We start from the raw sequence: 13,805 nt of genomic DNA on the forward strand, positions 1-13,805 counted from the left end.
TAATATCCAAAAATTGTCTCTTCACAGCTTCTTCCTTCCATTTTCTGCAACATCAATTTAAACCCTTTGTTCCTTCCTTCACTTCAGCCCCTGCATTTCCTTGCCTTTCTTTCCCACTTCCAGGGATAACCTCGTCTATCATTTCATGGGGGAAAAAACACTTTCCTCCATAAGCCACCTTATCTTCCACCTCTCAGGAAGCTCACATTCTCAACCATCTTTCCTCCTGTCCAGAAAACGCAGCATCCTTCTCCCAAGACCTCTCTCGCCCCTGTGCTTTGAAGCCTATGTACTAAGGCTCTTCCATGCAATCAAACCTTGCAGAACCCCTCATCACCTCATAACTTTTCAAAACCTCTCTTCTCCCCATCTAACATCTTTAACAAGTCATGTACATTCTTGCTACCCCCATACCCTCACTATGTACTCACTACTCAGACTGTTTCAACCCAAGCTGCATACTCCAATGCCAGCTTTGTGGTCCTGAGAACATTTCAATTCAGTTGATCCTTCATGAACACCTTTTTGCTGGCTTCTATAAGATAGCACTGACTCAATGTGCCTACTGATGCTCTGCTCTTATTCAATTTTCTTATCTAGTTTTTCTTCTCTCCATCAAGTATTACAAGTTCTTCATAGCACAATGCTTTTTCCTCTTACATTCTCAATGACTTCATGTAATCCTGTAATTTCAAGTAACATTCATTCACTCATTCATTCACTATTTACTTTAAGTAGGCTCCACACACAAGCAGGGAGCCCAACAGGAGGCTTGAACTCATGACCTTGAAATCAAGACCTGAGCTGACAGAAGAGTCAGACCTTTAACTGACTAAGCCACCCAGGTGCCACGTCAATTAACATTTATATGCTGAATCTCAAATGTATTATCTCCAACCAAGACTTATCTAAGTTCCATACTAGTATATCCTAACCCTCACAAATACCTCAAATTCAATGTGCATAAACCTGAACTGATGAACTTGCCCTCAAAATGTCCCTTTATCTCAAAGAATGACATTACCATTTGTTCAGGTGCTCACATTAAATACTAAGAATCATTTTTAACGTCTCCTTCTTCCTTACTGCCCATGCTACTAAGCTGTCACTTTTATCCTTTGCTCAGTACAGCAGGTCTCAAGTTAAATGTTAGCCTTGCCCCTACCCCTCACTCAGACCAGTAAATAGGCTATTAAAGAATTTCACAGGACCCTATATTTTTCTTTCCACTTTTAAAGTTTATTTATTGGGGCACTGGCTGGCTCAGATGGTTGAGCAGCTGCCTTCGGCTCAGGTCATACTCTCAAGGTCGTGGGATGGAGCCGTGCACCAGGCTCCCTGGCAGGGAGCCAGCTTCTTCCTCTCCCTCCGCCTCTGCCCCTGCTCATGCTATCTCCATCTCAAATGAATAAATAAAACCTTTTTCAAATGAATAAAAAATAGGGGTGCCTGGGTGACTCAGTTGGTTAACCAATTGCCTTCGGCTGAGGTCATGATCCCGGAGTCCTGGGATCAAGTCCAGCATGGGGCTCCCAGCTCCGTGGGGAGTCTGCTTCTCCACCTGACCTTCTCCTCTCTCATGCTCTCTCTCTCTCTCAAATAAATAAATAAGATCTTAAAAAAAAAAAAAAAATTTAAGTAATCTCTACACCCAATATGGCACATGAACTCAGTTCCCCAAGATCCAGAGTCACATGGCTCTTCTGACTCAGCCAACCAGGCATCTCAGATCCTTCTATCTTTCTATAATTTTCAGCACACTTCTTATTCTGTCTTCAATCTACTGCCTTGCCCACTAGAACGTGAATAAGACAAGATTTTGTTCTTTGGCATAAATGAGCACTCAGCATACAGGACACTAAAACAGCTGAATGGTTGGAAGGCAGGCATTCCCCTAGACCTTCCTACGAACAAATTTATCCTCCTCTACTATCAGGGCTCTCGAAAAGTTGTGGACTGCTTCCTGGAGTCAGAGACTGGACCAGAAAAATATATGTATCGTCTGGCTCTAAATTCTAAAAATATGGCATATGGAAAATCTCTGAAAAGCATCAAGTACTATACAAATGTGTTGGTCATTGTTTTAAAAGCAGTTACTTATTAATCAGCGGCAATCAAGAGTTCCATTCCCAGAGGGCAGAGATTATGCTTATAGTTTCTAAGTTTCTATGTACTACCCTCCCATGGCTGGTATTCAACCCAGATCCAAGAAGAAACTTGTTAGTGGTCTACTGCACTTTTGTTATTTGGTCAGACCCTGAAAATAATTCTCCTTTTACTAAAAAAATATTTTACAAGAAATTAAAAGTTCTGGAGCACCAGCTCGCTCAGTCGGAAGAGTATGCCACTCTTAACCTCAGGGTTGTGAGTTCTAAGCCCCATGCTGGGTATAGAGATTCCTAGAGAAGTTAATAAACTATGGGGCGCCTGGGTGGCTCAGTGGGTTGAGACCTCTGCCTTGGGCTCGGGTAGTGATCCCAGGGTGCTGGGATCGAGCCCCGCGTCGGGCTCTCTGCTCGACGGGGACCCTGCTTCCCCCTCTCTCTGCCGGCCTCTCTGCCTACTTGTGCTCGCTCTCTGTCAAATAAATAAATAAAATCTTTTAAAAAAAAAGTTAATAAACTATAAACAAACATACGAACAAACAACAAAAAACGGGGCACCTGGGTGACTCAGTTGATTAAGCAACTGCCTTTGACTCAGGTTATGATCCTGGAGTCCCAAGATAGAGTCCCGCATCGGGCTCCCTGCCCAGTCTCCATCTCCCTCTGACCTCTCCCCTCTCATGCTCTCTCTCATTCTCTCTCTCTCTCATATAAATAAGTAAAATCTGAAAAATATAATTCTACTTTAGAACAAAATAAGCAAAATTAATCTTTCAGAATTTGCATACTGAATTTCCATTTGTATATAACAAAAAATTAAAAATAGAAGATACTTATTACTTATAAAAATAAGGTCAGTTTTATTCACTAAGTATTATAACTACTTAGGCCAAAATTCTTATTAAAATTACTTAAATAGCAACAAGAGAGAATCCATAATATGTTCCCATCAGTTATTTCCAACATCAAAAATGACAAAAATGTACAGTGACACTATTATTTTTTTAAAGATTTATTTATTTGGGAGAGAGAAAGTGCACAAGTTAGGAGGGAGAAGAAGAGAGAGAGAGAGAATCTCCAGCAGAATCCCTGATGAGTCCAATGCAGGACTTGCTCTAAGCCAAAATCAGGTGTCACCTCACTGAGAGCCACCTAGGCGCCCCAGTGACATGTTAATTTATTTATTTATTTTTATTAACATATAAAGTATTATTTGTTTCAGGCACGCAGGTTGACATATTTTAAATATAAGTCTTTAAATATGATAAAATTATGTTCATTCATGAAAAGAACACTGTGGATGTCTTTCAGATCTTCTACTAGTAATCCAAATTATTCACTAAACTGTCCTTTACCCTCTATAAAATGGAAATAAAGCCTGGCTTACATAGTTGTGATTAAGGGTCAACTGATACATAAAGGGCTCAAAATAAAGTAGGAGCTAAATAAATAATAAGTCTCTTATCTACTTCTCTTAAAAAGAATTTTAGGTGCACCTGGGTGGCTCAGATGGTTAAGCATCTGCCTTTGGCTTGGGTCACGATTTCCAGGTCCTGGGACTGAGCCCCATGTCAGGCTCCAAGCTCAGTAGAGAGTATGCTTCTTGTCCCTCTCCCACCCTGCTTGTACTTTCTCTCTCTCAAATGAATAAATAAAACATCTGAAAAACAGAATTTTAGGTACTACTTAAATATATCCTAAACAATATATTCAGTACCTAAATGAAAGCTAGTAACTGTTCGTGATATTATAATTTCAGAATTTTTTAGTAATCCTCATTAGACACCTATCCTTTATCCAATAAGCAGATGAAAATCTCATCTCACCTCACGAGTTCCTGGCCTACTTTAAGCTTTCAGGAATAGAATAATGCACCCCTTTCTAAAAATCATCTTTAGTTCCTAATCAAGGTTCTTAAAATTCCTGACAGTAACATCCATCTAACATACAAACACTCAGTACAGCTTTAAGCAAATGGAAAAAAAATATACTGGCTACGAAACCAGTCATGCAAATTAAGATCCTATGCAGTAGTTATCTCAATATTTGGCAGGATGTGTAGACTGAATCCCAGCTGGCTGGCAAGGAAAGTGTGCCAAGTAGAAATATAAGTCTTTGCATACTTTATTCTAGAGTCCTGATTAAAAACCTGTAGCAGAAAGCACAAAGACAGAAAATGGAAACAGTCTCATACAAAAGGCAAGAGAAGCCTTCTTGTGACCTAATACAGCCCTTTAAAGAACTTTTTAAAGAACATTCCGTGACCTCATAATTATAAGGGCAAACCTTTAGGTCCTGCTAAGGACCATTTTTAAGCAGCACACCAGTTTAAAAACTCACTTTAAGGGCACCTGGGTGCTTCAGTGGGTTAAGCCGCTGCCTTCGGCTCAGGTCATGATCTCAGGGTCCTGGGATCGAGTCCCACAATGGGCTCTCTGCTCAGCGGGGAGCCTGCTTCCTCCTCTCTCTCTCTCTGCCTGCCTCTCTGCCTACTTGTGATCTCTCTCTGTCAAATCAATAAATAAAATCTTTAAAAAAAAAAAAAAAACCTTACTTTAATAGCAATCACAACTTAAGTATTTGCGTATAATACACAAGTCCTGAATCTACACTGAAATAATCCAGGGAGGGGCACCTAGGGGGCCCAGAGGGTTGGGCCTCTGCCTTCAGCTCGGGTATTGGTTTCAGGGTCCTGGGGAGCCCCGCATCCGGCTCTCTGCTTAGCAGGGAGCCTGCTTGCCCCTCTCTCTCTGCCTGCCTCTCTGCCCACTTGTGATCTCTCTGTGTCGAATAAATAAAATCTTTTAAAAAATAAAATAAAATAATAATAATAATCCAGAGAGGGGTGCCTGGGTGGCTCAGCTAGTTAAGCATCTGCCTTTGGCTTGGGTCATGATCTCAGGGTACTGAAATGGAGGCCCAGGTCAGGCTCCCTGCTCAGTGGGGGCTTCTCTTCTCTCCCTTTGGTGTGTGGGTGCTCATTCTTTCTCCCTAATAAGTAAAATCTTTAAAAAATAACAAAAATAAAAATAATGATAATCCAGGAAGGAAGGCCTAGGTAGTTCAGTAGGTTAAGTGTCTGACTCTTGATTTCACCTCAAGTTATCTCAGTGTCATGAATCAAACCCCACATCGGGCTCTGTGCTCAGGAGGGAGTCTGCTTCTCCCCCTATCACCCTTCCCACCCCCTCTCCCAAATAAATATATAAATCTTTAAAATAATCCAGGGAGTAGAGGATGGAAAGTAGAGTGAGTATGGAGCAAATGGGGCATGGAGAGACAGAGGAAGAGGGAGAAGCAGACTCCCCACTGAGCACAGAGCCCAACCTGGCGCTCCATCTCAGGATCCTGAGATCATAACCTGGGCCAAAGGCAGAACCTTAACCTACTGAGCCACCCAGATGCGCTTAAGTTTTCTGTTTTTTAAATGAAAAGTTAGGACATTGGGCACCTGGGTGCCTCCATCATTGGGGATCTGCCTTCAGTTCAAGTCATGATCCTGGGGTCCTGGCATCGAGTCCCACGTCAGATTCCCTGCTCAGGAAGAAACCTGCTTCTCCCTTTCCCACTCTCCCTGCTTGTGTTCTCTTTCTGGCTTTCTCTCTGTGTTAAATAAATAAATAAAATCTTTTTGGAAAAAAAGAAGAAAGAAAGAAAGAAAAGTTAGGACATTTGAGCAACTCAACCATTCCTTGCAGTCCTCATTCAGTCTGTAATCTTGCTTCTGGGTTGTCTTTCCCATCAAACCTCTATTTGGAAAACGACAACAATAATACATATCATCATGACCTCATTCTGCATTTCCTCTCCAAATAAGCCACAGTTTTTAAAAGTACTCCCTCGAATGAAATATTATAATATAGATATGAAACAATTTTACCAATAGCTAAAAAATTAACCACATATTCCCCTACAGAGAAAGATATGCACCTTACACTTAATGCTAAGAGAAATGATACAGTAAATCTGAACCTTTTCACCGATGTGATATAATTCTACAGTGAAAATGGTCTGAATTCCATGGGAAGGAATTTACTAGTATGCTTTGAATAAACTTTATCCCCAAATTTCTCAAAGGCTCTTAAATAAAATGACCTGCAAGGGAGTTCTGAGACATTACATGTACAGTTTTATCTTGAGTCCAAAATTTTATCATTCTCAAGGATCTCTAATTCAAAAAAGGCTAGGAACCACTTTAGAGTTATAAAAAGATTTATAAAATTTATAAATTTTATAAAAAATTTAAGTTTGGGTTTCTAAACTTCAACTAAAACCAAAGGCTTGTTCAAGGACAGAAAAGACAGTAACAATCTGACAGACATAGTAAGAGTTGAGTCTAGAAACAGGGAAATGCCCAAATGTTAGAGGGTAGGAGCAAAAAAAAGAAGGTCATAATGTACACAAGTATTTCCAAAACTATAATCAACTTATAAACATACAAACCTATAAATGGTTTTTAAGAACTTAGAATAAGGGGCACCTGGGTGGCTTAGTGGGTTAAGCCTCTGCCTTCAGCTCGGGTCATGATCTCGGGGTCCTGGGATTGAGCCCCACATCAGGCTTCTGCTCAGCAGGGAGCCTGCTTCTCCCCACCCCCACCCCCGCCTGCCTCTCTGCCTACTTGTGATCTCTCCCTGTCGAATAAATTTAAAAACAAAAAAAAAAAAACCTTAAAAAAAAAAAAAGAACTTAGAATAAGACTACCGTAAGAACTAAAAGCATTCCTTCAAAGTTCCCTTCTTACCCTACTGGGGGCTGCCAGAGTTGCTGCAGCTCTGAGTGGTCAAAGGAAAAGAGAGGAATAAAAATATTCATAGAGCTACCCCATACCCTTTCCACTAAGAATACCTCGTGAAGAAGGAAGAGAGACAAGATGTTCTTAAACATCTATTTATCTGTATTTTAGTACACATTTTCTCCTCATGAAACCATTATAATGTTGTCTGGACTCCCAGTTAGTCCACAGTATCAGCAGCAGAACTACAATTTAGCTATATCAGACTGGGAAGCTAATATCTCATTTCTACAGAAAACTGTTTCCAGTTCCCACCTAACAACTTCTTATGGTGGTATGGACAGATACAGACCTAACATCAGCAAAACCATATAAGCAACTGCCAGCGTGTACATTTAATTTCTAAGTTCATATTGCTCCTCTACCTAAACATTCATCCTGCTGTTATCCTCTCCCTGCCAGTGACGCCCTGCTCTCAAAAAGACAGCACCTGGGAAAGCTGTGTCTGCCTTCCTTGACCAGTTTTGTCACTTCCTCAGCCTCATCTTCCTTCCTCCAGGCTATGTGATCCACAGAGTGGATGAACTATCAGAGGACAAGACACAGCAGTAAGAACACTGGATAACTGAAGAGGAACAGCACTCCCACAGCCACAGTGGAGGGCACACATTATGTGCTCAAGGTGTTAAAAATCGCTAAGTGAATCTCACTCCAGTTGTGCCACTACCCAACCTTGGATAGTCACTTGACCTCTTTGAGCCCCATCTATAAAGTAAGTAGACCTGAGTTGGTTTATTTTGGTTTAACAGTCCTATGATTATGTTTTTAGGAGCTGATCTGAGAAACAGTTTTTAAGCTGTTTTTTTTTAATGAAAGTTTATCCTAACCTTAAGTTTTAAACAATGCTTCAGAAGAAAATGTGGGCAAAGCATAAGGACAGCCAAATCAGAATTAACCGGGAGAATCAAGGGAATGACAATAACAGCTGGCTCGTCCTCTCATCCAAGGGTGAAAAAAAGAGTGAAAAATGTTCAGCATTTTTAGTAAAACTATGCAAGGCAAAGTCTTTTATTATACTGTTCCGAGGCACTTATATTAAGCCTCAAGTACAAAATCTTCTTAAGAATTCAGTACGAGGGGCGCCTGGGTGGCTCAGTGGGTTAAGCCGCTGCCTTCGGCTCAGGTCATGATCTCAGGGTCCTGGGATCGAGTCCCGCATCGGGCTCTCTGCTCAGTAGGGAGCCTGCTTCCCTCTCTCTCTGCCTGCCTCTCCATCTACTTGTGATTTCTCTCTGTCAAATAAATAAATAAAATCTTTAAAAAAAAAAAAAAAAAAGAATTCAGTACAAGGAAAAGTTTTGTCTTTACTTCCTTTCAAAATAAGAGATCTGTATAATCTTTTGTATCCCCAAACTTTGCCAGAAGTTGAAATCTAAGGTCTATTTACAACTACAGTGCTATCCATCCTTGTCCTATTACTAATAAAGCAAGCATGCTCTCTCCTGCTACCTCCAATCTCAGTTCTTTGGTCTTTTAATTAATTGTACTTTCATCACTTACTCTAAATCTCAAATCTTCTACAAAAGGACTAGGGGTAAAATGGACAAAATATATTGTTTTCTGAATGAATACTAGATGCCAGATTTACAAATTAACACCTTAAAAATACAACTGGTTTTGTGGATTAAAATCTATTAATACAAGTTGCTAACCAGACTCCAAACAAATCTCAAATTGCAATCAAGTTCAATTCTTCAATGTTTCCACAATACCTCCTTAATCTTTCTAAACTAGTTTTGAAGGAAAGCCAAACACTCCTAAAACTTAATCCTCAGTGTAAATGCTCATCCAATTTCCATTATCAGTAACAATACAAATCCTCCACAGTAACAGAAATGAGATACTGTGTGATGCTAACCCAACAAAAAGAGATGTTTCTTGCTGGAAACGGAGTTACGGATGTAAGAAAAACTGTTCCCAAAATGTACCATGAGTAACAGCCTGGAAACATTAATATCCAAGTTGCTTAAGTAAAACTTCAACCCCCAACTGGTTTCTTTAAAGTTCTTAAGTCTCTTCTACAAAATTACCTATAGTCCCCATTAACCACAATTGCATAAAGAAAACACAAGAAGCATAGTATTTTAGAATTCAAAGCATTTAACTAAATGGTTTACACAAAGCTCTTCTGGCTCAGAATAAAGAAATTCAAAACTTACCTGAAGTCATTAATTTAGCACAGCTACTTTTGCTTGCATCATCTTCTAAGATTCGGTTTGTGCTCTTTTCTTTCCCAACCAAAGTTTCTTCCAAATGTAAGCATTTATCAGATACAACACTGTCTTCACCCACTGCATGACTAATTTTGCTATTAGCTTCAAGTACAGAAGTGACCTCTTCCAGCTGAGCAGCTTCACTAGATTCTGAGTAAGTGGAACCCTTACCCTGGGCTAAATTCTTTGAAGAAACTGGTAGAGACTCATCATCACTATCAAATCCAAAAGGATCTCCAGTATTTTCTTCTTCCACTTTAGGTTTCTTCGGAATTTCTTGGATATCTGGTTTGAAATTGGGCCTCTTCTGCCCTAATTTAGCCATAAATGTGGTCTCTCCCCATTTTGTGCTAAGGGTGGTCCGTTTGTTGGAAAAGACTTCATCAAATTTTGAACTGCCATTTCCTCCTTTCCTACTGTATGTTTTCCCAAATCTGGATGTCATTTTGACACCTGTTTCATATTCTCTGTGGAAAAAAAAAAAGTAAGAATATATATAATCACCAAATACGTAACAAATGCTAACACTGAATATAAAAATAAGAACCAGGGATTCTCCCCATGGGGCTTTTCAAAACTGAAGATACAAACCTGTAAAATGGTTAAATACATATGGGAGGGCGTATAAAGGAAAGGGGTTCATTTTTTATTCTACAGATTTCCAGATCTCCATTTCCTTCTTTCAGTGAGTACATATTCACAAACTACTTACAAAGTAAGCAAGTATAAAAACTAATAACCAACTTATCCCCCAAACCAACTTAAGAACAGAACATCAACATTGTTGATGAACACTGAAATCCTTTTTTAGGTTTCAAATGCATCTAAACACTATCCTTATAAATACAAGTTACCTTTACAAAAATAATCTGAATAGGTTATTACTCCTAATATAAAATCTTAAACACAAAACACTGATTTTTTTCAGGATCTCAGAAATATCAAATAATTGACTAAATTAGGTCTTTGAAACTTCAGAGCATTTATTCAACTGAAGGGGAAAAAGTCAGAAAAATGGTACTATTTTCTCACGTATTAGAAACTACAGCCCCCCCCTTTTTTTTTAAAGATTTTATTTATTTGACAGAGAGAAAGATCACAAGTAGGCAGAGGCAGGCTCCCTGCTGAGCCGAGAGCCTAATGTGGGGCTTGATCCCAGAACCCTGAGACCATGACCTGAGCAGAAGGCAGAGGCTTAATCCGAGGCACCCCAGAACCTATAGCTTTTAAAATAATCTTAAAGGTTCTGATTCTTGGTCTAATGTTGGTGGAACTGCGACTTGACAAATACTCCCTAGTTGGTCATCTTCCTACGCACAAGAAACCATACTTTTTCTATCTTCTTTGTCCCTATAGTGCTGTGCTCCTTTGCTGAGTTACGTTTTCCTGAAGCTGGTGAACTCCAGCATACTAGACTGCTCTGATTATTAAACGAAGCAAAAGGGACGCCTGGGTGGCTCAGTTGGTTGGACGACTGCCTTCGGCTCAGGGCGTGATCCTGGAGTTCCGGGATCGAGTCCCACATCAGGCTCCCAGCTCCATGGGCAGTCTGCTTCGCTCTCTGACCTTCTCCTCGCTCATGCTCTCTCTCACTGTCTCTCTCTCTCAAATAAATAAATAAAATCTTTAAAAAAAAAAAAAATAAATAAACGAAGCAAAAGAAACATATAACTTTATTTTCCGCTCTGCTTTATAAAAGATAAATGCACTCATCTGATGTGCCTACATAAGAACTACTATGAGAAAAAAAAAATTTAGGACAGTAAATCAGAAGTAAAACGTTTTAAAAGCAAATTACAGTCCTTTTTAAATACTATGAATTCTTATCCATTTCCTACACTTTAACCTTCTAAAGTTTAAATACCGATATGTCAAGTATATCTAGAAATAAAGAACTGTCTAGATTTTGAAAAGAAAATCTTTGTATCTTGAAATTTAAAATACAACAACTGGAAAGACATTTGTCTTCTACTTTTGAATACGTTTTGGTCTACATTTTAAACACATTTTCCTCTACTAACTTAAATTCTTGCAACTTACATCACTATAAACTTAGTTTTATATATATCCAGTACAGCATTTCCTCTCATTTTTGGTTAGAAACCAATTCTAATTTGACAAAGTTAACTATCTGCTATTCATACAGCTCTCCGTTAAGAGAAAATAGTGTGAAGACCTTCTAATATAACAGAAAACCTTTTCCTGAGATCTATTTCCCATCTACTGTAGATTTACACTAAAGAATCATTCGTTCCTGTTGCATAAAGCCTAAACAAAACTAAGTATATCTGGCAGCTCTAAGAACAGAATAAAGCCCTGATCCACACACCTACATTTACACATACACCAACAAAGCTGGAACATTTTGTATACAATTACATGGTAGCAATCACCTAAAAATGTCAACTAAGACTAAACCAAAAATCTAGACTTGAACTCCTTTGGGCCCTGGAGGAAAACGGTCCTGGAACCACAAAGCGTTCACTGTTTCATGTTGAAAGTCTGTAAACACTTGATATAAAGGAGTTAACTATATTAAGCAATAAGAAAATAATGCTTATGTTTTTTAAGAGTCCACTCTTATAAATATATACTAAAATACTACTGAAATAACGTCAGCAATTCTCTAGCTTTAAAGGATGTGGAACAGAAAGCATGTAGATGAGAAACATTTGGTTAAGAATAACTATTGAATCTGAACGATTAATATACGGGTGATCATTACAAAATACCCCCTACTTTTGACTTCCTTTAGAGTTTTCCATGTCTTTTTGGAAAAGTCACTAAACAGACAACTGTGGTGGCATTACCTACGCCTAGGGTGTAAAGCAGGTTTAATTCAAGTAAGTGTGCAAACACAGTTGACATATTTTAAGAATATCTCAAGTGCACAGGCTGTCTTGTTCAGGTTTCAAACTCCAAAGACTTTCCTAACGAAAAAGGAAAGAATGATTCACAACTAAGTCTTTTTCGGTCGTTGGGCCCTTGCTTCTGCCCAAAGCCAGGTCGAATTTTCAGGGAAGTGCGCTAGAATGAAAAGTCCTCACAATTAACCCTCAACCAAGTGCAGCGTCTTTAGGATCCCCAAGAGCTTAGAGGCTTCCACTAAGAAGTGAAAGCCGGAGAGGGCGAAGCTAACCACCCAGAAATCCTCACCTGGGGGCGGTCGGTGCACCGGGAGGTGGCGGGGAGAGGCGGCCCCCTCCGGCTGGAAGCTCACGCAACTTTTCTCCTCCCCACCCCCACCGCCAGGAACTGGATGTAGCTTCCGACGCCCCGGAAGCCTCTGCGACTGAATCCCCAAAGCAGTGTAAGGCCTCGGTGGCGGACAGGGGCGGAGAAAAGACGGCGAAGGACTCAGGGCTGAAACCAACGCACTTGACCGCGCTTGGGGAGGGAAGTAAATCAGAAGCCGCCCGGAAGGAACTCAGAAAAAGGAAAAATAAAAGAGGAAAAAGAGAGTTCCTCATGTCGTTTCCCTGCCCAACTTCCTCAGAGGCTGTGTAGGTGAGACAGCGAGACTTCCAGACCCCTACCTCCCCCACCCTCCCTGACTCGCTCCGGGCCTAGGCAGCCGCCCCGAGACCTCACTTACCCTCGGCGCCTGGCGGGTGCTTTGGCCTCGGGCCGCCTCCGCCTCTCCTGCTCCCAACGGCCCACGGACGGGCGCGGGAACCCCGCGCGGGAGAACAGGGGCGGCTTGTGCGCGAAGAGAGGCAAGGGGCTCCGCCACCGTCAGAACCCGCGACTCCGCTCTGGGTAAATAGGAAACCCGGTGGAGGAGGGGGGAGGAGCGGCGGCACCGCAACTTCCCTCCCCGCCTTGAGCGCCGCCGGCCGGGCCCGGGTCTAGGCCTCCCTGGCCGCCGCCGCTGGAGCCGGTACCGGAGCTCGCTACGTGCCCCCGCTAGGCCGCCGCCGCCTCCTGCGCCGCCGCTTCCGCCGGTGAATGGTCAGCGCTGGAGTTTGAACAGGGCCCTGAACCATCTCAACGCCATTTGCGCTCCCGGCCCCCACCTCCTTCCTCCAACAGCCGCTCTCTCCGTCACTCCGCTTCCCACAGGCCCCGCGCGGCCGTCCGACCCCACAGCCAATCGCGCGGCGGCTTACTCAAACCGCCGCGCAGGCGCCGCTCCCCGCATGCTCCGGCGCCCGCCATTGGTCCGGCCGCGGCGCCCGACGGGAGTTGTAGTCCCGGTCCGCGAGGTCCCTATACTCGGAGCGGGGCGCGGGAGCGGGTGGCGGGAGGAACGGTCGTGGCGGGTCTGACCCGCCCGGGCTCGGGAGCCAGTTTCAGCTCCCGGCCCTGCCGGGAGACCCAGGTGCTACGGGGGAGGGCCGGGGCCTCAGTGCAGGCAGCTGTGTCAATCGTTTCCCCCCCAGGGACACGCCGGTGTCTAGGGAGGATGGGTTGTGCAGCTGCGCCAGGCCTGCTGGGGCCGCGGCCCGGGATCGGGGAGGTGGGGAGCTGGCGGCTCGGAACCGCCCTCAGCCCGGCCTGGCGGATGCTGGCCCAGCGCAGGTAACGACTGCGGGAACCGGGAAGCCCGATGCGCTGGGCATGTAACGCCGCGAATGATGTCGGCCCCCGCGCTTAAATGCTCCCCCTCCGACTCCTCGGCCGTACGTTCATAGTTCTCGGGTCTCTCCCGCACCCGTTAAAAGTGACCCCGAGAATACTGGCTGATATTAA

The 13,805-nt window shown here is 42.5% G+C and overlaps 1 protein-coding gene across 2 annotated transcripts in view; it reads right to left on the reverse strand.

Annotated features, from left to right (window-relative positions):
• Window positions 1–13,053, reverse strand: part of WAPL (WAPL cohesin release factor) — an 85,868-nt gene extending 72,815 nt beyond the window's left edge. For both annotated transcript variants that reach the window (XM_044239975.1, XM_044239974.1), the window contains exons 1-2: window positions 12,709–13,053; window positions 9,060–9,580 (exon numbers count right to left, since the gene is read on the reverse strand). In XM_044239975.1, coding sequence (XP_044095910.1) covers window positions 9,060–9,558 — 499 coding nt within the window. In that variant the 5' untranslated portion in view covers window positions 9,559–9,580; window positions 12,709–13,053. The remainder of the gene's footprint in view (window positions 1–9,059; window positions 9,581–12,708) is intronic.
• Window positions 13,054–13,805: the final 752 nt, after the last annotated feature.

Source organism: Neovison vison, chromosome 2 (genome assembly GCF_020171115.1).
Source record: "Neovison vison isolate M4711 chromosome 2, ASM_NN_V1, whole genome shotgun sequence".
NCBI lineage: Eukaryota > Metazoa > Chordata > Mammalia > Carnivora > Mustelidae > Neogale > Neogale vison.